General features: G+C 41.1%; 1 protein-coding gene across 1 annotated transcript in view; it reads right to left on the bottom strand.

Moving 5' to 3' along the window:
• Positions 1-25,322, bottom strand: part of trim36 (tripartite motif containing 36) — a 61,942-nt gene that overhangs the window by 33,093 nt on the left and 3,527 nt on the right. Inside the window, exons 2-5 of the mRNA XM_042333852.1 lie at positions 24,565-24,814; positions 9,909-10,252; positions 6,578-6,724; positions 6,139-6,234 (exon numbers count right to left, since the gene is read on the bottom strand). Of these exons, the coding sequence (XP_042189786.1) occupies positions 6,139-6,234; positions 6,578-6,724; positions 9,909-10,252; positions 24,565-24,814 (837 nt within the window). The remainder of the gene's footprint in view (positions 1-6,138; positions 6,235-6,577; positions 6,725-9,908; positions 10,253-24,564; positions 24,815-25,322) is intronic.

Genomic DNA, 25,322 nt, shown 5'->3' with positions numbered 1-25,322 from the left:
AAATGAGGAGACCAAAACTGGACACAGTATTCCAGGTGTGGTCTCACCAGGGCCCTATAGAGTTGCAGCAAGACTTCCCTACTCTTATACTCTAATCCTTTCATAATGAATGCTAACATACCGTTCGCCTTCCTAATTGCTGCTGCCCCTGCAGACTAACTTTCTGTGATTGGTGTACAAGGACACCCAAGTCCCTCTGGACGCTAACACATTCTAATCTCTCCCCTTCTAAAAAATAACCCGCTCTACTGTTTTTGCTACCTAGGTGGATGACTTCCCACTTCGCTACATTATACTTCATCTGCCACCTCCCTACCCAATCACCTAACCTATCTATGTCTCGCTGGATTTTTTTAATGTCGTCCTCTGTGTTGGCACTTCCTCCTAGTTTTGTGTCATCCACGAATTTAGATATATTAACTTCGATATCCTCATCTAGATTATTTGTACAGAACGTTTACGATTGTACAGAATTTTGGAAAATGCTCGAACTCAGTCTTCATTTGGTTGCCAGCTTTTCACAGCACTCAAACAAATGCAGAAAACTGGCTTCTAATTGAGATTACATTTAAGACGTTTCCCAAAATTTTGTGGGATCTTAAATTTTAACACCATGTCGATCCACAGAGGGGCTAAGGAGACATCAGAACTAAGTAAATTTCCAACTCTCACGAAAATCAAGCAATGGTGGATAACGTACAGTTTGAAAATGATGAAGAGAACTGATCAAGAGAATAATGCTTTCTGAGCCAAGTTAAGCACAGAATTTAATGCCTTGTTGAAACTGACTCATCTTTAAGAATCACTCTATCAATGCAAAACCACATCTCTCTCATAAATCAATACACAAATTCTTAAGTGCAAGCACTGAAACTAAGCCATAGAGGCCAGTAAGGTCCCATGATCCACCGGTGGTCTGTGCTAGGTTAATGGATCTGAGCCTGGGTGACAACAGGGAAGCGAGAATTGATCTCAGCACACAAGAGAGTTGAGCCTGGAATCAAGCTCCCAACCCTCTATCCAGTGGTCCTTTTGGGATAGTGGAAGCTGAAAAATCTTAGCATGTAAAGTCACTTTGTCCTATAATGTCAAATTTCATAAGATTTTTCCACAAATCTAAATTTTAATTTGGAAGCTGGTTCTTTTTATGAACTGCAAAAGATTGGGTTCCAAATTAAGATTGAATTTAAGAATGTTCCACAAGAATGTGCGATCTTAAACATTAACAAAAAATTATAATACTTGCATTTGGTATAATGCCTTTCATGTCAGGAGGACATTTCAAAGCACTTCATAGAATATAGTATGAAGCATAGTGACTGCATTTCAAGTGTAAGCAGCAGTCTGTTTACATACAGCAATATCCTACAAACAACCATGAAGTGAATGACCAATTTTATTTGGGGGATAGTTGCCAGGACACCAGGAGAAACTCCCTTCTCTTTTCAAATAGTGCCATGGGATCATTAACATGCATTTGAAGAGGCAGACAGGACCTCAGTTTCACACCTCATCCAAAAGACGGAACCCTCAACAATACCGCCCACCCCCAACACTGCACTGGAGTGTCAGCCTGGACTATAAGTTACAAGTCCGGAACTGGGGCTTGAACCCACAACCTTCTGATTTAGAGGCGAGAGTGCTACCAACTGTCCCAGACTGATACCATGAAAAAAAATGGGTCTTAAAAGCTAAGACAATGGAATCTCAGGTATCAGAGAGGACAGATTGGTCTAACTAATGCTTTTCAGAGTCCACTTGTGAAAAGATGCGGGAGTGTGTAAAGAAGAATGGTGACAAAATATTAATCTTACAACACATTATACTCTAGTGGATGAAATTCCATTATTTGGTGCAACTTATGAGGAAATCTTCTGTAACTGAGCACTACCAAAGTGGTAACTTTACTGACCAGCAGAATGTATGGCACTGTGAGTGAAACAACTGTTTAATGCTGACTCAGCACAATGTTAAACCTATTTACAACTAACTTTCATCACAGGGTACTTACTCTGTGACACGAACACTGATATGACTTTCTATAAGAACCAGATTAAATCTATACTGACTCCATATCTCTGGAGGACAATAGGTTAAGCTAATCTTACATTCACAATACACCACATGGTTTTAATCTGCATGGGTCAAAGATCATGGTACGCAACCCTCGCCCCAAGTCTATAATGTTTGCATAGGTAGAAAGAAGGAATCAGTAGCACATGTGGCATTCTCAACCCAATAGTGCACACTCAACCAGAGAGAGCACCCAAGACCAGAGGGCACACTCAACCAAGGTGTGTACAGTCATTCAGAAAAAATACACTAAACCAGGGATGCATATTCAACCAGGAAACACACACTCAAACCAAATGTTCATACTCAATTAAGGAATGTATATTCAGCCAGAGTGCACACTCAGCCAAAACATGCACCCTCACACAACATGACAATGCACACTCAATCTGACATTGTACATTCAACCTGACTGCCGGTACTCACCCCAAGAATATACATTCAACAAGACAGTGCTTCCTGCACTGCAAGTTACATCAATTAATGTAGCAGGAAATGAACCAGGGATGGAGATGGAGCCTTGTCTAACAACCATATCCAAGGTCCTTCAATCGATAAAGTTTTTATATACAACAACAACAAAATTACATTTATAGAGCGCCTTTCACATCGGGAGGACGTCCCAAAGCACTGAACAGTCAGATGTCGGGGCCCGAGCATGGGAGAGGGGTGGTGTAGGGGTGAGAGAAGGCAGAGAGGTGGGAGGGAGACCAAAGGCACGATCAAAGACAAGGGTCTTGAGACTGGCCTTGAAGGATGCAAGGGAGGAAGTGAAGCAAAGGGACCGTGTGGAGGCAGAGAGGCTGAAAGCCCGGCCACCGATGGTAGGGTCGATCGGGCGGGAGACATGGAGCAGGCCGGAGCCTGATGAGTGGAGGGAGCGGTCAGGTTGGTAGGGAGTCAGCAGGTCAGAGAGGTAGGATCGGGCAAGGCCATGGATGGTCTTAAAGGCGAGAATGAGGATCTTGAACTCGATCCTCTGGGGGATGGGGAGCCAGTGGAGTCGGGCGAGGGTGGGAGTGATGGGGTCACAGAACCTGGTGCGTGAGAGTACACGAGCTGCAGAGTTTTGGATGATCTGCAGCTTGTGAAGGGAAGAGTTGGGAAGGCCGACGAGGAGGGAGTTCCTGTAATCTAGCCTTGAGGTGACGAATGCGTGGGTGAGGGTTTCGACAGCCTGAGAGGTGAGGCAGTGGCGGAGTCTGGCAATGTTGCGGAGGTGGTGGTAGGCAGTGCCGGTCATGGCGTAGATGTGGGGGAGAAAGGACAGTTCCGGGTCAAACAAGACACCCAGGTTCCTGATGGGCTTAGTGAGGTTGAGTGTGCAGCCACGGATGCTGATGCTGCCAGTGCCTGAGGTGCGGAGGTGCTGGCACGAGCCAATCAGGGGGGCCTCGGTCTTGCTGACGTTGAATTGGAGAAAGTTGGCCCACGTCCAGGACTTGATGTCGGACAGGCAATCGGTCAGTAGTCCTGGAGTTCAGGGTGGAGGCAGAGAGGTAGAGTTGGGTATCATTCGCATACATGTGGAAATTTACCCCATGTCTGCGGATGACGTCATATAAGCCACTGGATAGGCAACTCTGTGGTACTGGATCAATCCACCTCAGGGCCAGGTAAAACAGGCACAGCCACAGGAACCCCCAATCACAAAGTAGCAAAGAGAGTGATACAGAGTGGACACAACAGGCCCAATAGAGGAAAATAACAAAACATACTAAGATGAGTTAACACATATACTCAGTGATCCAGTTACAGTGACCTTGTATTGACAGCATTGCTGTCGGCAGTTAGCATTGTTTCCTTGTTTTTTTAATTGTCAGGTAGTGTAACCAGAGCCACCAGTACAGAGTGCCTTAGAACCTAAGATTGTCACTGGCAGCTTCTGCAAAGTCAATGAATAGATTTATATGAAATCAGAATATGACACATTATCCTGCAGCTCACTGATCAAGGGACCATTTGTGCACAAGACCCAGCATTCATAGCCCACAGCAAACAAAGAACAGAATCTGAGCACTGTCAGAGAGACAGTTACAAAAATGCTCAAGGTTTAATTCAGACTATTCATTCAATTTAAACTTTGCACAAGTCACAATAGTGTTAGTGTTTGAATAAAGTCACTCTTTCACTGGTAGGCGCAACATCGAGAATTGTGTGATTAATGACAACCAAATTACCAATTTTTAACATCAGTGCAATTATTGCATTCAATACAGACTGAAACAGTCACATGCTTCACTGCAGGTTGCGTTGGCTGCTGACAGCGGTAATGTACACAATGTATTTCCTTGCTATCTTTTATTTTTGTGTGTGCGTTGGGGGGCGGGGGAGGGGTGTGGGGGGCGGGGGGCACACCATCCAAATGAGGGCGGTTCATTTTCTTTTATTGTATAATCAAGGTAAAGAGCTAAGTACATCATCACTAAAGTGAGGTGAAGTTGAAAAAATGAGAGATAAATCAATCTCTCATTGATTGATTTGGTCAAGGAGTGGTACTTAGGTGATGCCAAGTTTGAGTTTTAAATGCCTTTATTGGTTGTGGGATGAAGGAAAGACTGAGGGAAGTGAGGCAATCCTCAGTCTTGAAATGTGGGGAAGAACCTGAGAGATTGAGAAAGAATAAGATAAGCCTGAATATGAACAATGTTGTAGGCTATAGGATTTTCCCTCCTTAGAAGAGAGGTAGGCAAAGTCTCCTTAGAGCTGAGCTGACCCCAATGTGACATGCTTGGCAACGGAATGCAGAATCAAGTTAACCCTCCATGGCGGTCTCGGGTGTCTGGTTGTTGTGCTAGGTGAGTCCATAGTACTGTTGATGACAGACAAGGCAGCCTAGCTTATCGGCAGGACTTGGAGGGACAGTGAGTCTGGGAGCAGGGAGTCTACATTCGAGATACAGGGAAATTTCCGTACATAGGTGGCATGTGAATGTGTAACTCTCAGTCTGATTTGGATACTCTTATGTATGGTGGCATGTGTCAGATGCCATGCATCAGAAAACTAAGAACAATTGTGTGTTGGAGTTTGTTAAGATCCGAACTCATGATCGGGGAGGGTGTGTTTGGGGGTGGGGGGGGGGAAAGGAGGGTGATCAAAGGCACAGTCAAAGAGGAGGGTCTTGAAATGGGTTTTGAAGGAGGCAAGGGAGGGTGCAAGGCGGAGGGATTGTTGGATGGAGTTCCAGAGGGTGGGGGCTGAGTGGCAGAAGGCTCGCCTGCCAATGGTGGGGTGGGCGAGGCGGTGGACATGAAGCAGACCGAAGCCTGCTGAGCGGAGGAGCGGGCAGGTTGGTAGGGGTTTAGGGAGTCGCAGAAGTAGGAGGGAGCGAGGCCGTGGCGGGCTTTGAAAGTGAGGACCAGGATCTTGAACTGTATCCTCTGTGTGATGGAAAGCCAGTGGAGTCGGGTGAGGATGCGGTGATAGGGTCACGGATCCTGGTGCGGGAGAGGACACGGCTGCAGAGTTCTGGATGATCTGCAGCCTATGGAGGGAGGAGTTAGGGAGGCCCATAGGTAGGGAATTTGCTAGTCAAGCATGGATATTAAGAATGCGTGTATGAGGTTTTTCGGTGGCCTGCGGTGTGAGACAATGGCGGAGCCAGGCAATGTTGCAGAGGTGGGGGAAGGCAGAGCAGGTCATGGCACGGATGTGGGGTAGAAAGGACAGTTGAGGGTCAAACAAGACAACACGGGTCCAGACTGGCTTAGCAAGGTGGAGTGTGCATCCTTGGGTAGTGATGCTGTCAACACCTGAGGTGTGGAGGCGTTGACGGAAGCCAATCAGGAGAGCCTCAGTCTTGTTGACATTCAACTGAAGAAAGTTAGCTCTCCAGGACTCAACCACCATATGAAATGCAAAGATTATTTTCTTCTTATGATACAACAATAAATTGCATTTATATAGCACTTTTAGCATAAAAAGAATGTCTTGAAGTGTTTAAACTGCCATGTGGAATATGGTTGTGCAACATAGAAATTCTGAAACTACACTGACTCAGGATACAAACGAACAGAATGAGTGGCTATAGGAGGTGACCTGCCCATCATTCCATGTGACTCCTACCTCTGTATGTTGAATCATGCGTTCCAGTTGGAATATCTGAGTCTTCACTTGGTCCTCTTTACTGATGAGGTAACTAATACTCTTGGACAGCTTGTCCTGTTGGTATGACAACAAAATGCAGAGCGGAATGAAACCAGAGAACATCATTCAGTCACACCGGCTGTCAACACTTCCACAATGTCTTCCTCTGTACAATACACACAACAATTATCAGCCCTATCGAAGTCAAAACTAAAGAAAAGGGAGGAAATAGATGAAAGCCGAGACTAAGGAAAAGGAAAGTAACTGATACGTAACATTATTAAATATTAAAGATTGAATAGAGACCAAGAATTAGGGGGATATTAAAATATCTCAATGAGTTGATATTTGAGAATATAATAAGTTCTTGTAGAAAATGAAAGCAGTCGCTGCCTTCTGTTCTGGTAACATAACCTACCTTGAGGATTTTGTAGGCACTGCTCATGGAGGTGACTTTGTGGTTAGCGTGTGATCCTCCAAGCTTACACAGGTGGCACACAGGCCGTCTGCACACTTCACAGTACATGCTCACCCTTTCCATTTCATGCTCAGGGCACATCAAAATCTGGTGGTGGTTGAGTGGGGAAGGGCAGAGGAACACAAGAAAACAAATACAAAGTGAATACAAATAGAAATAACTGTACATGCAACATCAATGCAAGTCGTAGAAATCCAACTGTGTTACTGTTTACTTATTTTTAATATTCATACCTTTTGCCCACAAAAAATACAGTCAATTCACTTTACAGTCTATTCTGTGAAGCGCTTTGAGACATCTAGAAAACATGAAAAGCGCTATATCAAATGCAAGGATTATTGTATTATTATTATACAATAACTGGAGAACACATAACTCGGGGAGGGGGACGGCAAAAAAATCACAATGGCAATCTTCCAAAGAGCATTCTTTTCTACCAGTGTTATTCCTGGAGTCAGGAATTATAATGGCCGAAAATCAACAGCAAGAAACTAAATTACTCAAATCTTTCATTTGCTGCCAGCATCAGTAACCTGCAGAGGCAGAGTACACTTATTATTGCTAGCATGAAGACCCACCTTGTGTCCATTAAAAAATGTCCCCAACCTGTTACTATTGTAGTGTTATTGAGGGAACGTTTATTGAGAAAGATCCATTTAATAAAAGAGTAAAATAGGGTGTGGGTAATACTCCAGTTAGAATGGCTGCATTGATCAATAACAATATACAGAAGATAAGCAGTTACGTGGGGAATCTACAGGATCGGGAAAGAACATTGTGCTCCATCTGGCCAGTCGCTAAGTTATCGCAAAGATTGCCCAGCTGGCAGGGGGCAGGGAATCTTTACACTCAGCTCCTGTTAATGCTTCAAGCCAAAACCCAAACGGTTAGGGTTGTCATAGCTGAACAAGCAGTGGGAAGCTTGCCAGACGGTGTTAGCATTGGCAAGCCACACAATTACAGTTGATTAAACTCCAGTAGAAGCTCAACACATACTCAGGGTTCTGGAAGTCAGACCCATGTGGAAACCCATCACCACGCTTAAAGATTATCTAACCCAGACTGAAGGTTCCATGTATGACCCCAAACACATGAAAAATGTTTTGAATTCAGTTTTCATCCAACATTTTTAAGAATAACTGAAAACTGGCTTCAAAATTAAGACTGAATTAAAAAAATGTCCACAGTTCTGCACAATAATAATAATAAACCTTGTATTTGATATAGCGCTTTATCACGTCTTCTAGACATCTCAAAATGCTTCACATAATATACTGTAAAGTGAATTGACTGTATATTATGTGGGCAAAACGCGGCAGCCAATTGCGCACAGCAGTGACCCATAAACAGTTGTGGATTGAAGTGACCAATCGCCTAACAACCGGGTTCCTTCTTACTGCTAGGTAAACAGAGGCATGGGGAATAAGGAAATTTGTCCAACATTTTGCCCTGCCAGGAATCGAACCCACCACTGCACCAGTTGCTACCTTCAGGAGAGATCGGTAAACGGGAAGAATATTGAAAGAAAAATTTAGCTTGGTGTCATTTTCATTTATCTCCCATCAAATTTACACATGGGCTCTAACACCAAGATAATGCTCAGAATACAAGATGAGTGAAGCTGAATGGATGACATGCAGCTGTTACTCTTGCATGTGGGGCATCTGAATGCAACATCTGCCACACATTCATAGAGTGCAACATCTGTCGCATATTTATCTGTCAGTCTTGTGATAAGTGTCATAATTTACGCATGATTCACTGGGACTGAAGGTTTGGGCTCTGTCTCTGTTATTCCAAACACCCTCCTTAAAAGAGGGTCATTCTCTCTTTTAAAGAAAGAAGAATCTAGAAACCATTGTGCCACTGTAAATTATTTATCCTTATTTCATGAATGAGCAAATCAAATGTTTGTGAAGGGATTTAGCAACTTCAGAGATGGTGAATGAAACTCTTCAGAGTGAAAATTCTGTGTTTCTCTTCAGAAAAACACATGAGAAATAATCTCTGACCAACTGACAGCGATAAAAACTAAAATCAATCTCAATCGCTCCTCGAAATGTTCAGGACGCTTTAACTCCTGTTTCATGTGACTGTTCTAAGGGATATGTTAGTTTTAGCATTCATCTGTACATTTTGGTCAGATTGAATAAGCAAGTAAATCAACTCAACCGTGTAGCCTACACACTCATACCTCACTGTGCCATTTTATCATAAAATTTAAGATTGCACAAAGAAGTGGAACATTCCAAAATTTAGTTGTAATTTGGAAGCTGGTTCCTTTTAAGAGTCCGGAAAATCTACTTATAAATTAAGACTGAATTTAAGAATTTTCCACAATTTGGTGCAATCTTACATTTTAAGACAAAATGGGCTTAGAAACTAAAAGTAGGTGGAATTTCGGGTGTTGTGTTCTCAATTGCAATTAAGTAACTTGGCCAGGATCTAAGTTCTTATTGCAGCTGAAGATTCTGCATGCTATAACATGGATTCACTTGAGAAAATGCTGTTTATGCTACACCCACTGGTGAAACTACACTAAAGCCCTTTAAAACATGTATTGTCACTTCAAACATATCTTCCTTGATCTTTAGATTATTCCCACTTCTGAATTTCTCCACAGTTCCTTAGAGACTTTCTTTTATAAGAAAGGCCCAATATAAAAGCAAGCTATTATTGCTGTTATCCTTAACATGCTGTGTCTCTGTTAATAAACACCAGTAGAATTGGTATTTCTCACTCAAAGCTCTACAGCTTGTATAGGAGAGGCTGTGAGTCACTGAAGTATCTCAACTCCCTGCTAATGCAATGCTCTCCATTTGCCCGGCTGATTCACGGTGCAGCTATGCTCTTATCAAATTAATTATTAAAGTGCTGTCTTCATGAAACAGTGCTTAGCAAATCTTTATTCCTCTCTGGAGGAACAGAAATGGCATGTGTCATTTTCGTCATAATGACATTGCAAGCTGATCTTTTTTGTTTGGTCACTCGAGCGTCTGACACACGCAGACCCGCACCCTAGCAAGAGAGGAACAGACCAGGAGCACAGAGACATATGGTAGTGGGGGGAAGAAGAGGAAAAATAATAGGACACACTAAGTTTATAAATTTATATTTTCTTATAAAAGAAATTTGTCAAAATGTTTTTTTTAAAGCTTGTCAAATTCTGATACATGAAGGCATGGTTGCATTCATTTTAGAAATTCCAGTGTAATAAGCACAGCCGTGTTGGGAGTAAGCTTTAAAAACAGTGGCAACAGGAGCACAGTACCTTAGGTCGGAAGTTGTTGGTTGGTCCCGCATACTCGTGCTGAGCCTTTGGAGTTCCCCATGGATGATGGAGCTTGAAGCACTCATTGCAATAGCTTGCCTTGCAGTCCATGCAGCTCTTGGTGGCTTCCTGGGGCGGGGGCTTGCAGAGATTGCACATGATGGCCACAGCTGCCCTGGCTGCTTGTCTGTATCGTTCCACAATCGTTTCCAACGTGAAGTTTCGGAAGAGGCCGCTAATACCACGTTCGCCCAAATCAACATCATGTTTGCAACTTGGGCAAGGGAAAGTAGTGACTCCCTGACTGTGGATGGTTCGCTTCCAGCCTTGATGAGTACCAGATCCTAATTTGTGTAAGAATCAGGGAAAGGTAGAGAGGCAGAAACAGGTAGGGGGAGGGGAAGGAGGAAAACAGAGATTTGATAGAGTAATAAAATAATGTACATGATTGAAACATTGTCTATAAAACTTGCTATTTTACTGTGTATCCTTAAATCTACCAGCACCAATATGCTGCACGATATTGGACGCTGGCCTATTTCCCCTACCCACCAATATAGCTTCTGTCAAGTTACTTAGGGACCAAAGGAGAACAAATTGTTGGGGCACTGCCAAAGAATTAAGTGGTGTCAATTATAAAGAGGAACCCTGGCGCATTGTTACATTACATGGAAAATAAGGAATACTTGTGGAGAAATTTCACCTGCATCTGGATTTACTTGACTTACCCAACATTTCATGTGCCAGAATTTGGCAAATTGTTGAATTGAGTCTTAACTTTGAATTCTTAAAAGAACTTACAGAAAACTGTAAGAACTGAATTTAAGAATTTGTCAAATTCTGGATGCTCTGAAATGCTAAGAATGTCCAGTATATTTAGACCTGGTGTGGAATTTCTACTCCACTCTGTGTACCAGTGGATCTTATTTTTCACTGCCTTTCCATTTGAGTTTATACTGCTCCTCTACATGTCCTAGATTGCTGCAGTATTGCAAACTGTAGCTTTACAATGCAGCGCCAAGTAAGAACCACTTTATCACATTATGAAGATGGGCCATTACTTATAATGCACTTAGTCAACAGGAAGGAATATCACTGAAACCTAATGCACTGTTCTATTGAGATCATAGTTATCCTCAGATAATAATCAAGGCGTACCACAATCTGATGTTTCATACAAGCTATGCTTCACATTATTATTAATCTTTACAATATTCTACCATTATTTCTTGTTTTTGTGAAACTGAAACTGTTTACATTGGAACAAAGAAAGTAAAACAGGCCTGTTAGAGGTTTTACATTAGATTTTTTTATTGGAGGGTATGTAAAGGGAGACTATTTTTACTGATCAGTAAAAAGTCAGTAACACGAGGGCATGAACTGAGAATCACCACCAGAAGAGAAATAGTCAGTGAGTGTTAGTGGGCTACTCAATCATTCTTCATAGCCAAGCCTGAAACTCTCCTAACCTGACAATCACAACACAAGCACTTCCAGAAACGCTGTCCAATTCTCCACTTCCTATTTAGAGAAGCTGAGACCAAAAAGATGATCCCAATCCTGGCTCAAACTGACTAACACAGACCAGGGATCGGACCTGCAATCTTCCTTGTCTGTACAATCCAATACCATACAACAGGATGCATTTTCTTTTGGAAAACTACAAGGTAAAATATTTTATAACCTTGTTGTTATTCTTTATTCTACAGGAATATTCGTCCTTCAAAACTAATGAACAAGACTTGATTCTAGAGTGCAGTATCCTCAGATATATTAAATACAATATCTCAGAAAATAAAAAAAATTAGCAGATAGGATCACACTGAGTGCTGATTTAGTTTTAAATGAAGGGAGTTGGCTAACACAATGTAGGCTGGGGTTCGTGGTGTAGGCATTTGGTAAGCAGCTGCAAGAAGTGGAGTCCTGTAGTTCAGTGGTTAGAGTACTCGCTTTGCAAGCGAGAGACCTGGTTTCAATTCCCGGCAGGGCGAAACTTTGGGCAAGTTTCCTTACCCCACACGCCTGATAATAATCCCTCAAGAAAACAAACAATAAGAAATTGGTCACTTCAAACCACAACTGTTTGTGGAACACTGTTGTGCGCAATTGGCTGATGCATTTCACCCACAAATACACAGTCAATTCACTTTACAGTCTATTCTGTGAGGCGCTTTGAGACGTCTAGAAGTCGTGAAAAGCACTCTATCAAATGCAAGGATTATTATTATTAAATAATTGAAGGTATACAATGCTCACATTTTCCAATGTGTATTTGAATATGCAAACATTGTACCAATGCTATTCACCTATCTTAATATGCAAAATGTGGATTGCTGCAGAGGAAAAGTAGGGACAGGCAGCTCAGCTGCTTCTCCCCCTCCCCGGTAATCCACACATACACCTGTCCCTTCACCCTCCCCCAACACACAGGCACGACAGACAAGAGGAAATAATTCTTTCCAGGAAGGGCAATCAAAGAGTGAGTCACCAGGAGGGTGGTAGAGGCCAGGACATTTCAGAAACAGTTTGATGGGGCGATAGTAGGGTGGGTATGCTGGAATCATGAGATTAGAAGTGTCTAAGGGTCCTCGTTGTTTGTACCTCTCTTGTGATCTTATGTCTAGTCCAGCCATGACCACAGCAAAAGAAAGATTTAAGAGGAAAAGTGGTGATGCAGCTGTGAGTTGTCTTTATAGTACAGATATAAATGATATTTTTAAAAGCCCATCTAATTTAACTATATTGGCACTCAGGTTTTGTATGAAATGGCCTGTGAAAAATAACTATATAAAATATAATTGAACAGACAAGTGTAATCCTTAGTGGTTGTGCAATACATATAGGGTCGCGAACAAAGAAACACTAAATAATGGGCACTGGGGATACAGTACTGTGAAATTGTTTGGAAAGGGTAAATCTGTTACCTGCTCCAATTTGGGGAGGACAAGTTTGCAGGGCTATGGGGAGAGCGCAGGGGAGTGGGATTAATTTGGATAGCTCTTTTAAAAGAGCCAACACAGACACGATGGGCCAAATGGCCTCCTTCTGTGCTGTATCATTCTATGATTCCACTGGGATGAGAAGAGGTAAAAGTGATTGCTCAGGAGAGAGTCAATCACTCCCCCAGCAAGGACAACAATCTGAAGATAAAGCGATTACATTTCTACTGACATTTTTATGGAAATCTTTAAAAATACACTGTTAGCCATAACATTTACAGTCAGTCTCTGGGGCAGGATCCAGGATTTTAAAATTATTTGCTCTTTAAATTTTATTATGTTTACAATTCTTATAAACTTGCTGTAAATAGGAAATCTGTACCGGCACAGCAATATTTTAATGAATTCATTTAATTACATTGGATTTATTGCTTGACAATATACAGTACTCTACTGCTACTTGATACTTTGTAAAATAACCTGTAAAGGTTTTAGCTAACAGTGTCCTGGATTATTTATGACACCTACTGTATCTCAGGCATAGGAGAGCATTATATTCACTGGCCTGTGAGTAAGACACCCTGACTGGACATGCATACATGAGGAGGACGGCATCACTGCCTCACTCCACACCCAAAGCTCCCTCTTGCCTTCACTTCACACACACTGTTGCTCAGTAAAGGGAACTATAGTTTGTCACATTACCAGCTCCTGCACAGCTTAAAGGAAAGGAATCCAAATTATTCTAAAAAAATAAAATTACCAAATAATTATTTTATGAAAGAAAATGTTGTGCATTCATAGAGTGATAACTCACTTGAATCCCCTATGCAACAAATGCACTTTTACAGTCAAATAATATAACATGTGACATTTTGAAGGTTACAGACTGTGTATTCATCTTTAAAAGAACAACATCATGGGCATTGTCCACTCAACAGGCTCCTCTACATGGTGTTTAGCTCATCTAAAATATAATCGTATTAGTTGGAATAATGACAATGAAATCTGAAATGACTTCATGCAAGTCAAAACTGAAGATGATGCTGTTAGAGACTAAACTCCTCAAAGGATTTACACTCAACTAACATCTTCCCAGCACCACCGAGTAACTGAAAAACTAAACACAGTTCAGGCCTTTGGAGAATCGAGATATATTTATGATCACCTGCAGAACTGATGCAGGTTTAAATCTGAATAGGAAAATTGTACAGTAAGTACAATTACTGTCTGTCCTGGAAGGGACCAAGAAACACTGAAAATTATTTATCAACAAATTTTTAGCGATGAAGGTGATGGGTTTCCGCATGTGTCAGACACCTGGCTGACCCAAAAAAACAAAAATAACCATCACGTTATAAAGGGGGTCCAGCTGTAACTCTTATTTATTTAAAAAAAGGCATGGAATGATTTTACACATATACTGGGGCTGACGTAACAGTTATAATATTAACTTAACCCCTCAATTAGGTTACTATCTTGCAGTCTTCTCAGGAATCCATTAGACTCGCTGGTCAAAGGTAAAACATTGAGTCCGAGAAATCTCTGAGGCAAAATAATATGAAAGGAATGGTGGAGGAGGGACTGAAACAGTGCAACAAAGAGGAGCTGATAGATATCAGAAGTCCACTTGGTCTGGGAACGGAGAGCAGGGTTATCAGTAATTCACAAACATTCGTCACAATGAGCAGCAACAAAAATTCAAGCCTTAACTTTTCAAAATGAAATTGGATTTTAGGACTTAAAAATCAAAGCTTACTTCAATGCTGAACCTTTCTGTAACATTAAGCTTGTTAAGACAATAAATGCATCCAATACCACAAAAGAATGTGCTGAGTGACAGAAGATGATATCGCAGTTATTAATCTGTTGGCACTTGAGACCTCCTTGGTTATTATTGGAAAATGAAGATCTTTTTATTGCAGCAAAGTCCACATTGTTTGAAGATTAAAATGTTTCCAAGTTATGAAGGATGAAAGTCTATTAGTAATGTGTCAGGAGCAGAAATTAACGCAAAAATGCAATGTCTTAGCAAACGGCCACACCTGGAGAGGTAAAGGTATTAATTGGCTACAATAAGAAGCTTTTTTCAATGAATCATTGGCCTACTTGGCAGTGGGATAAGAAAATCTGATTTGGGAAATGTTTTGACTCTTAGTTTTCCTCCACTTCCAACAGAAACAGGTGATGTCAATGTAAGCAGATATTTGACTAAGACTGTGAAGCTAGAGGCCTAGAGTGCAATATTAACAAGCTTCAAGTAAAACTAGAGATTATGAGATTTGCTCCCTCGTGGACATGTGGAACAAACTCCCAGCAAAAGTAGCTGCTATTCAATTATCTCCTTCGAAACAAACTGGACATGTATGTGCTTGAGGAGGGCAGTGAACCACACACAGATAGGTACAATCTGTATGATATATGATTTTTGTGTGTCAGAACCAGGGTTGGGATTAGGATGGGTGGGGGGTGGTGGGTGCCTTGTGCACTGTAGCAACCCAGGATTGAGTAGTGAAGATGCAGGGGAATTAATAAATAATCTAGATTTTTTGGCTGATTACCTTCGGGATTCATGGAATAGCTGAACAAACCTTGTGTGATATGTGTCAATCCATTTATTTTGTGAAACAAGTGGGAATGTTAAGATATACACAGGAAGAAATTCTACCAAGGTCCAGATTTACTCTATTCATGATTTTATGCCATATTTCAAAGGGTGCATAATTTGTCAAATTGTTGATTTCAGACTTAACTCTCAAGTCTGTTTTTCTGTAGTTCTTAAAATAATTTAAGAGAAAACAGCTTCAAAATTAAGGCTGCGTTTGGCAAATTCTGAATGCACTGAAATGCTACACAAATAGAGTAAACAAAGACACTGGTGGAATGTCTCCCTATTGCTATTTAGCGGTTTATTTTAAACAAGTTATTTACATTTTGAAGCATTGGCAGGTTGTCAGTCACAAGCAAGAAAAAAAAACCAAAAGCAGCAAAATAATGAAGCCGGTTAAAGCAGGACCAAATGAAACATCAGTGAGCCCAGCACACCAAACAGCACAGCACACAACACAAGCAGGCATCTAAACAGACAAATGAACCAAGCAATGAGGAACCTAAATGCTGTAAACCAATACAGTGGTCAAGTTAAGCTGAAGTTCACATAGGTCCACATCCTTTGCTGTTTGTGGAATGGTGACTAAAACAGAAATTGCATGCATTATTACAACTAGTTCTGCAGCCTGTGTCCTCTCCCGCACCAGGCTCCGTGACCCTATCACCCCTCGCCCGACTCCACTGGCTTCCCATCACACAGAGGATACAATTCAGTCTTCACCTTCAAAGCCCTCGGACGGCCTTACTCCTCTCTACCCTTGTGACCTCCTAACCCCCTACCAACCTGCCTGCTCCCTCTGCTCAGTGGGCTCCGGCCTGCTTCACGTCCCCCATCTCACCCATCCCACCACTGGCGGACGGGCCTTCAGCCACTCTGCCCCCACCATCTGGAGCTCCATCTGCAGTCCCTCCACCTCATCCCCTCCCTTGCCTCCTTCAAGACCCATCTCAAGACTCTCCTCTTCAACCGTGCCTTCGGTCACCCTCCTTCCCCCCACTGCCCTCCCCGATCCCCAACTCGGGTCCGAAACATTGATTATCCAGCGCCTTGGGACGTCCTCCCAACATGAAAGGCACTACACAAATGTAATTTTGTTGTTGTACTTGTGTGAGTGTGTGTGTGATGTGCGTGTATGATGTGTATGTGTTGTGAAAGGCACTATACGATTGTAATTTGTTGTTGTTTGTGTGTGCACCACAACTAGTCTGGATGGCAAGAACAAGCCTGACACACATTAAGACAAATAATAATGCACAAGTTTCATGTCATTATTCTCACGAGGAAGTGTAGAAATTCATTTTAAATTCATTTGTTTGTTTAATTTATAAAGGATTTTCAATACTCCCGTCTTTCCTCAACAGTTACGAGCCAAATCGTTTTCAGCATTTTCATAGGGTCGGGAGAAATTCATAATTTTATGTTCCACATTATGCTCCATTATGTTAACTCTAGAACTTGACCACTGATATTGAACTTTTAAAAATATTACTCAGGTATTTAGCTGGCATTACACAGGCTAAACATTTGAGAGAACTAAAGCTAAGAGCCACTACATCTAAACAAACACACAGTAGTTCTACCTTTTTTCCTGAATGACCTTCGCATTGAGGCTGAAACAATTAACAGAAAGTCAGGGATAATCCTACAGTACAATTGTTATTACTGTATAATGCGCTAAACTCAAAACCAATGTTAACCGTATAGTAAAGGAATTACTTCCCAGGCAACATTACACACACTGGATTTGGATTACCGGATTTCCACATTCAAATCTTCATTACATTTCCGAATCAAGCCCTTTAACAAAACAGGATGGCAGATTTCTAAAGTTGTAAATATGTTCAAAATACCGACAGAAGCGATTGTTGTAAGCGCAGGGTACAATTTGTAGTGTTCCTTAACGGATTTATTAAAGAGAAATGCATAATTATGAAGTTACTAAAGGATTGAATGTGCTGAAGAATGCATTCAATAAAGTTTGAGAAACTCACTATTGCATTCTTTATCCCATTCAATCATTCAACAATAACTTGCTCAAGTCAAAGCACTTTAATTCAATAATTACAAGAGTAATCTGCAAAGAAATACCATACAATAGGCACCTCCCTTCCAGGAACTTATTTGAATAGTGTTGAATGGCACCAGGATACAAACATTAATGTGGAGCGATTCACTTACTCCTGGAGTGAAATACTGTACCAAACAAAATAGAGATCTCACATTGTCTAAATTATATTCTAGGACTTTACATGCTATGCTTACACTAATTGTGAAAAACAAAGTCATTAATAGTAACATAGTTTCTGTCTGAAAATAAAAAGTTATTACATTATTCTCATCAGTTAAAGCCATGGTATAAAATGGATAATACACATTCAGGACTAAAATACAATGATTTCAAAGAACATTTCTTAATAAAAACTCCAAGTTGCAAATGGGGATTCCTTACAGCAATCAACAGTACATCATGCTGAGACGCAGTAACTCTGCTCTGATCTTGTCAGTCTGCATAAAGTACTTACAGTTATCGGAATGAATCTTCATTTGCACCGCAAAGTAAACTTATTAAGGAACCCTATTACAAATCACCACATATTAGACCTAGGTATCATTATAAGGAAAGTTCAGTTTCATTTAGTTAACTACTGTAATACGTACTGAGGAAATTCTAAGACACAAATTCTGTAGCTGTATCACAAATTCAGACCTGCAAATTTCTGCACTAGAGTAACAAACCGCAAAAGGCTAATTGTTCGAACGTTGGTTAATTTATGAACCTTGGAAAGCAGAACATCTTTTTCTCTGATGGTCTGTAAATGTACTGACCTTTGAAGCACTACCGATGAAGAATTCATTTGTTTTCTGTTTATTTAGGAGTTGCTGAAATTTTAGAGAAACCTTTCACAATGGATTCAGTGGTACTGTAAATCAGCACAATGCCCTTTCACCTCCTAGATCTGGGTTTGAATTCAAAGTAAAGAAATTAAACTCTTTCTAATGTCCACTTGAAAAGCCTTAAGTAAGGGTGGTTGCTCTCAGAAGTGCAAATGTTTCACTAAAATATCAGTAATTGCTCAAAGTATGTACTTAGGCAGTCGAGCGAGAGCTTAAAATGTGTCTAACCCATTCTTATATCTTGACTCGGGTTTTTGTAATACTAATAATTTTCAGAAGATGGTTGGGGTTTATCTTCAACATAGACATCCTTTAATTTTAAAATATATAATTTGTCACTAAGAAATAAAATGTTAAGCGTTCCGTGTTTCAAATCTACTTTGTAGTATTTGGCATTAAAGGGTTTGCCAAAAAAGGTTTAAATATGTTTACAACAGAAAGTCACAACATTCTGAAGACTCACAAGAAGTAAGGGTACGTAAGGCTAACTAACCTACATTCTTCAGTGCTTTTATTATTGATAAATGCACACTGAGATTGGGAGGACAAATTTAGCACGTGTGGTTATGTAGCCATTTACAGTAGCACTATTTTAGTCAGCATAGACAGAGTATATTCTAAAGATAAACCTCTACAGATATTGAACAGAACACAGGGTAATCTTGTGAGAGGGTAGCAAAGATACCAGAAATAGTACGTAGTCATTCCTGTCACTTCAGACAAAGTGATCCTTTTCAGGGAGCAGCTGCTTCAGTCAGGGATGGGTAAAGCCAAGCTCACAGACATGTCTTGGATTTGATGAATCACTTTGCTACAGCAGGTGGGAATGTCGATCAGTTTAAACATTTATTCTCTTAAGTTTTCCTGTTGCATTTGGTTCAATAGCAATGCAGTTCAAAACCACGATGAGCATTTATGTGACAGCCTATAAATTTAAAATTACACAATTTGAATAGGTGGTATTAAAAGACATTATCCCACTGCACTACTCCATGTTGTATGTCGAATGAATGAATCAATGCTCTTTCCTCAGCTTGTTTTGCCTTTACCTACACTCATTTTATTCAAATATTCTCTGGTCTCTTTCACTGTTTACATTTATATAGCCCACCTCACGCACGCTAGAGTCCCAGAGTGCTTCCAGGAATCTGCTGTGAGACATGCACACTCGCAAGTTCAATTCCAGGCAGGGCGAAACCTTGGGCAAGTTTCCTTGCTCCACACGCCTAATAATAATCCCTCCAAAAAACAAAAACAATAATAAATTGGTCATTTTCAATCTATGACTGTTTGTGGGACATTGCTGTGCGCAATTGGCTGCCGCGTTTGCCCACAAATATACAGTCAATTCACTTTACAGTGTCTTCTGTGAAGCGCTTTGGGACGTCCTCCCGACGTGGAAAGCGCTATATCAAATTCAAGGATTATTATTATTATTTATAAGACCTCAGGCCGAACCAAAGTCAAAGTCCCACAATAACGTAACACTCACGGCATTCCCTCGATAAAACACTATGTACATCGTGGATGTTTTTGCCAGCAGCCATTGATGGCACAATGGGGCTTTTTAGTTGTGCTGTAGGATAGCCTGACTCTACAAACAGCTTTAGATCCTAGTATCTGCACTGAAGGCCAATACTATTAGAACTATCAAATGTCTAGATCAATTGAATCAATTAAGTCCACAAATACTCTGCATCCAATAAGGCCACTCTGGGGCTCTCACATCACATTTTAACTCCCAGCCTGGAATTAAACTATAAACCTGAGAGTGTACCTGTACCTGCCAAATCTTTCAAATGACTTTAGATAATCGTGCAATTCATTTTGCCTTCTCAGAAGCAGTTTCCACATATCTGCAAGCAATATTTCCCCTCCAAATACACAAAGCAAAATAATTTAATATATTTGTTTTTAAAAATCAGAGATTCCGTGTTAGTTGGTTAAGCTACACTGTGAAGGGAAATGGAACCGCAAGGACTGGAAACACCACAGTTAAAGTTCCAGTAGGGGCGAGAAATTCCTCTGGAACAAGATATTTGGGTAGTGAAGCAATAAAAGAGGATGAAAGAGATGGCAGGATTGATCTACCTTAAGAAGGCCCTTCAGCCCATCTGATACCACCAGAATATCAGCCTACCATTCCCCTCATCACAGAATCAAGCTGCTTTTTAAATGAATACAGTGTCCTGGCCTCTGCCACCTTTCTCTTGACAACCTGTTTTAGTCATTGATTACCCTCTGAAAGAAAACCTTCCTGGTATCTGTCCTGCAATTGCCCTTTCCAGTCCTCTTGCACTACCATCATGATAGATATGTCCTAAAGTTGGTCTGGGTTTACTTTTTCAATCCCATTTAAAATTCTGTACACCTCTATGAGATCCACTCTGAGTCATTTTATCTCAAAAACAACAACAACAACAACTTGCATTTGTTTTGCGCCCCTCACACAAAGTAGCGTACCAAAGTGCTTGACAGTGGTGGAGCACGATGCCAAGCCGGGGGGAGGGGGGAGATGATTGTAGGCACGGCAAAGAGGAAGGAATTCAGGCATTATCTGAAGATGGGGAAGGAAGGGAAAGGTCTCAGGACTGAAAGGGGAGATTAAAAGATCTGCCAAGTTTTAATACAGCAGCGGAACAGCCTTGAGGGCTGGGTGGCCTCATCTGTTCCTGTTTTCCTATATTCCTACACTGTATTTTAAAAACCATTTAATAGAGAACAGAATCTGGCAAATTCTGAAATGGAGTCTTAAAACAAAGCTAATATTCTATAGGGCTTCAAAACCCTGTAGAAAACAGCTTTATGGTAATGTCGAGCTCAACAACTTGCTAAATTCTGCTCCCTCTGATCAGCTAAAATATGCTACAATACTGTACAATACAATACTGTACAATACAAGACCCAGGTGTAATTTCTGCCCCCCGCCCCCACCCTGATCTGTGTTGTTCTGCCCAGTTTACACTCTTGCTGAGCTCTTTCTGGCACTGGAACCCTAACCCTAATCCCAATTTATTTTCTACGCATATAGATATTTAGTCACACTCTCTGCTATAGTCAGTTAGAAAAGGACCCATCTGAAAAAAAACAGGAATCCCCCGTCCCCCTCTGCTCCACCATCAGCGACCACGGTTTTAGCCACTACACCCTGAAACTTTGGAACTGTCTCCCTCAATCCCTCCACCTTGCCCCCTCCTTCCCTTTTCCGGATCATGCCTGAAGACCTTCCTGTTTGACTTATGGTGCTTATGGTCATCTTCTCCCTCCCCCTGGTTTGGCGTTTGGTTTCACCACTGTGAAGTACTCCAAGATACTACCCAGCTTGAAGGGCCCTATATAATTGCAAATTTTGTTGTTATTCTTGAATTCAAACGCTTCTCCCATGCAGAACCAGTAATCTTTGTGAGTCTTCTACGGGGAATTTCCTGAAGTGTAATAACTCAACAAAATGAAAAATTGGACCTTTCAATATAATTATGTTCCACTCAAATTACAGTCCCATATATTTTAAGATGCACTGTAGTAGCCCTTTTATTCAGGTGCACAAATGGAAATAGATAGAAATGCAGTTGCTATTTGTTTAATCATAGTTCTAGGCTTGTGATCGAAAAAGGGTTAATCCAGTTCCAGAACATAAAGCATTTGAATGTGTTTTGACCCCTGAGCAAATGAAATTGGTAGAAAAGGGTTAGCTTCCATTAAGATCCCAATAAAGTAGACTTCTCATTTATAATGTAAGAGCATTATGAATAATCTGCACTAATGGCAGAACAGATCAGTGATGCATTCACTTAATGTCTCATCAGTGGTCTGTTACTCTGCACATCCCATACTCACATTCACTTGAAAAGGGTGTTAAGCTTCATTCAGGCTATTTTCTGGCACTGGAGAAGCTTACCCTGACAATCCCAGCCATCAAGCTGGCTTGCTAACTTTGACCTAGTAGCAAGCAATATTATTATTATATCCTCCAATACGTTTTCAGTCATTGGGAATTCAAAAATAAAGTAGTGGAAACTTAACTGACATGGCAGCAATGGATCTCGACAAGCATCTCCTCACTTCAATTATATTTTAATGTCATTGGATCACAGACAGGATGGTATCTGACATCATGTGTACATGGGGAAGCTCAGTGGAGCATTTACCCACTAAGCCTCTGCATAAAAAACAGTAATAGGCTCAAAAAAGGCACACAGCAGCATTGCCTGATATTCAAGTGCTTCTCTTGGCATCTTCTACTGTTATTTAGGTAATGAGCTCATTGAGTAAAGACTATGCACCTGTGGAATGAGAGATGCTATTGTGTTGCACACAAGACAGCTGGATAGGCATTCCACCTGGGTTACTCTATTAATGTGGCATTTCACAGCATCCAGAACTTGTTAAATTCTTAACTACAATCTTTAATTTTACAGCCAGTTTTCTGTAGGTTAGAAACATAGAAATTTACAGCACAGAAGGAAGCCATTCGGCCCATCAAGCAAGCACCAGCTCATAAAGCAAGGATATTGCTTCGATCCCACCACCCCATCTAATCCCTGTACCCCTTCAAGCTCTCTCTTTAATATGCCCGTCTACTTCCCTCTTGAAAGCTACAATGAACTCCACCTTCACCAAAGGTTCTTTTAAGAACTACAGAAAATGAGTTTTAAAGATAAAACTGGATTCAACAACTTTTAAAAACGCGGTGGATTTGAGGAGGACGGATTTCCAGGGTTATGGGGAAAGTGCTGGGGAGTGGGATTGACATTACATTGCTCTTTTCAAAGAGCCGTCACAGTCTCGATGGGCCAAATGGCCTCTTTTTGTGCTGTATGATTTTATGAATTTGTCAAATGAAATGTGAAATTAATAGAATAAATCTAGACCCAAGTGGAATTTCTACCCAGCCACCTCTATGTGTGTGTATGTAAACATTGTATGTCTCCCATCAACACTGATCACTCAGCCTCCAGCAGTGGCCTGTGAAAGCACAAGAGGCTTCAGGCAGCAGATGTGGTGAGAGGTCCCCAACTACACAAGGACATGGTGGCGGGCGGGTGGGCGGGCTGCGGAGGTGGACCAGCAGACAAGCTAAACTCAGAGTAAGTACCAGTTATTTCTCACCCTGTTAGAAACAAAGGCAATGGGAGAGATGATACATTATAAAATGAGAATGCCCGAAATCCAAAACAAAATCCAGAAACGCACAGCAGATCTGTCAGCATCTGAAGGAGATTGTTTAACACTCATCAGAACTGGACAGCGACATTTTCTCTTTCAGATGCTGACTGGGCTGCTGTGCACTTCTGTCAAGATCAATAGGAACTTTATCAGTCTCAAATTTGAAAAGAGGCACATGCCAGTCACTCATACACCCACCACAGCCATAGCTGTGATTTCAATTAAAATCAGTGTGGCTTCTAAAACTGTAATAAAAGTTATGATAACGGTGACTCTCTTTAACAAACCACACAGTGAAATTAAACTAGAAAGTCAGATATCTCAAAAACGTATTATTTGTTACTATTTATTGGATCATATTAAGTATTAAGCCCCTGAAAAGTTGAATTGAGGAAAGAGTATGGCTCAATATTATACAATGCTGAGAAGATATTCAATAAAAGTTTGAAATTTAGTAAACAGCAAAGATGTAATTTGATAAACATGAACATATTGAAACATTGTGATTGTACGTCTGCAATGTACTGTGTATCATCTATTTGGCCAGACTCAGTGAATTGCATATCGACAAGTCTGATGAATTACAACATCAAAAAGCAAGTCAATGGATCAGCCTGTTTCAGCATACCTTTGTACTAATATCACACCTGATTGTGTGACCTGGTGACTGCTGATATACATCAATCCCTTCTTCAAGTGTGTATTAGTTTAGAAACTGACTTCTCTAATGGTGAACACGTAAACTTCATTTTTGGTATCTCCGATACAGTATTACTTGTAGCAAAGATGTTTGCAGGGTTTTGGGGTAAGAGCGGGGGCGTGGGACTAGTTGGATAGCTACTTCAAAGAGCCGGCACAGGCGCGATGGGCCGAATGACCTCCTCCTTTGCTGTATGATTCTATATATACTTGCCGAGAAAATGAATGTTGCTATTTATCCCACTAAAGAACCCACTTAAGCAAAGAGCGCTGCTGCCTTTCTTTCTATAACAACTTGTCAGATGCTCTCGCGTACTGTAAAGCAGGGCCAGAAGCTGTGGCTTACCTGTCCTGTTGAGCCTATCAAGCCTCTCGACACTGGCCGAGGAGAGGCGGCGAGCTCGGGGACTGCTGATGGGAGTAGACGGATTGGAAAACTCTGAGTCTGTTTCGCCGAATGCATCCTCCCGGGACAGCAGGAGCTCTTTGGCGCATTTGTGACAGACGCTGTGCTGGCAAGGCAAGATCAGGGGGTGGGTAAAGAGCTCCTTACATGATGGGCAGATCAGTTCCCGCTCGATGTTCTTAATGGGAACCTGCAAATAACATAGGAGAGAGGCTGGACTGAGAGTTTGGTTGAGATATTCATCTGTCAGACAGCACACTGCTCATTGCAAGGAACACCAATGCATTCATATTAATCTGCACACAAATAAATACAGCCTGTCTTGTCTCCAGAGAGAAACCAATACCTCACACAAAAACAATAACACGCATGATACTCTGGGAAAGAAAGTTGACTGAGCATGTGTGCTGGAGTTCACAGGAGGCAGAGAAAAACAAATACAAAACTACAAAATACTAATAATAATCCTTGCATCTGATATAGTACTTTATCACTTTGTTGAGACGTCTCAAAGCGCTTCACAGAATGTACGGCAAAGTGAATTGACTGTAGATTTTGTGGGTGAAAATATACCAAAATATATAAAAATATGCAAAATACTGCATATGAGATATATTTTAAAAAATTCTATCGTCACTTTTTTTTCTTAAAAAGTTGGAAACAATTCCAGTGAGTCTGTAGATGTTGCTTTACTTTAC

Source organism: Callorhinchus milii, unplaced genomic scaffold (genome assembly GCF_018977255.1).
Source record: "Callorhinchus milii isolate IMCB2004 unplaced genomic scaffold, IMCB_Cmil_1.0 Scaffold1, whole genome shotgun sequence".
In the NCBI taxonomy this organism is placed as follows: Eukaryota; Metazoa; Chordata; class Chondrichthyes; order Chimaeriformes; family Callorhinchidae; genus Callorhinchus; species Callorhinchus milii.
The sequence above is the reverse complement of the archived record's forward strand: the minus strand, read 5'-3'. Positions and strand labels throughout refer to the sequence as shown.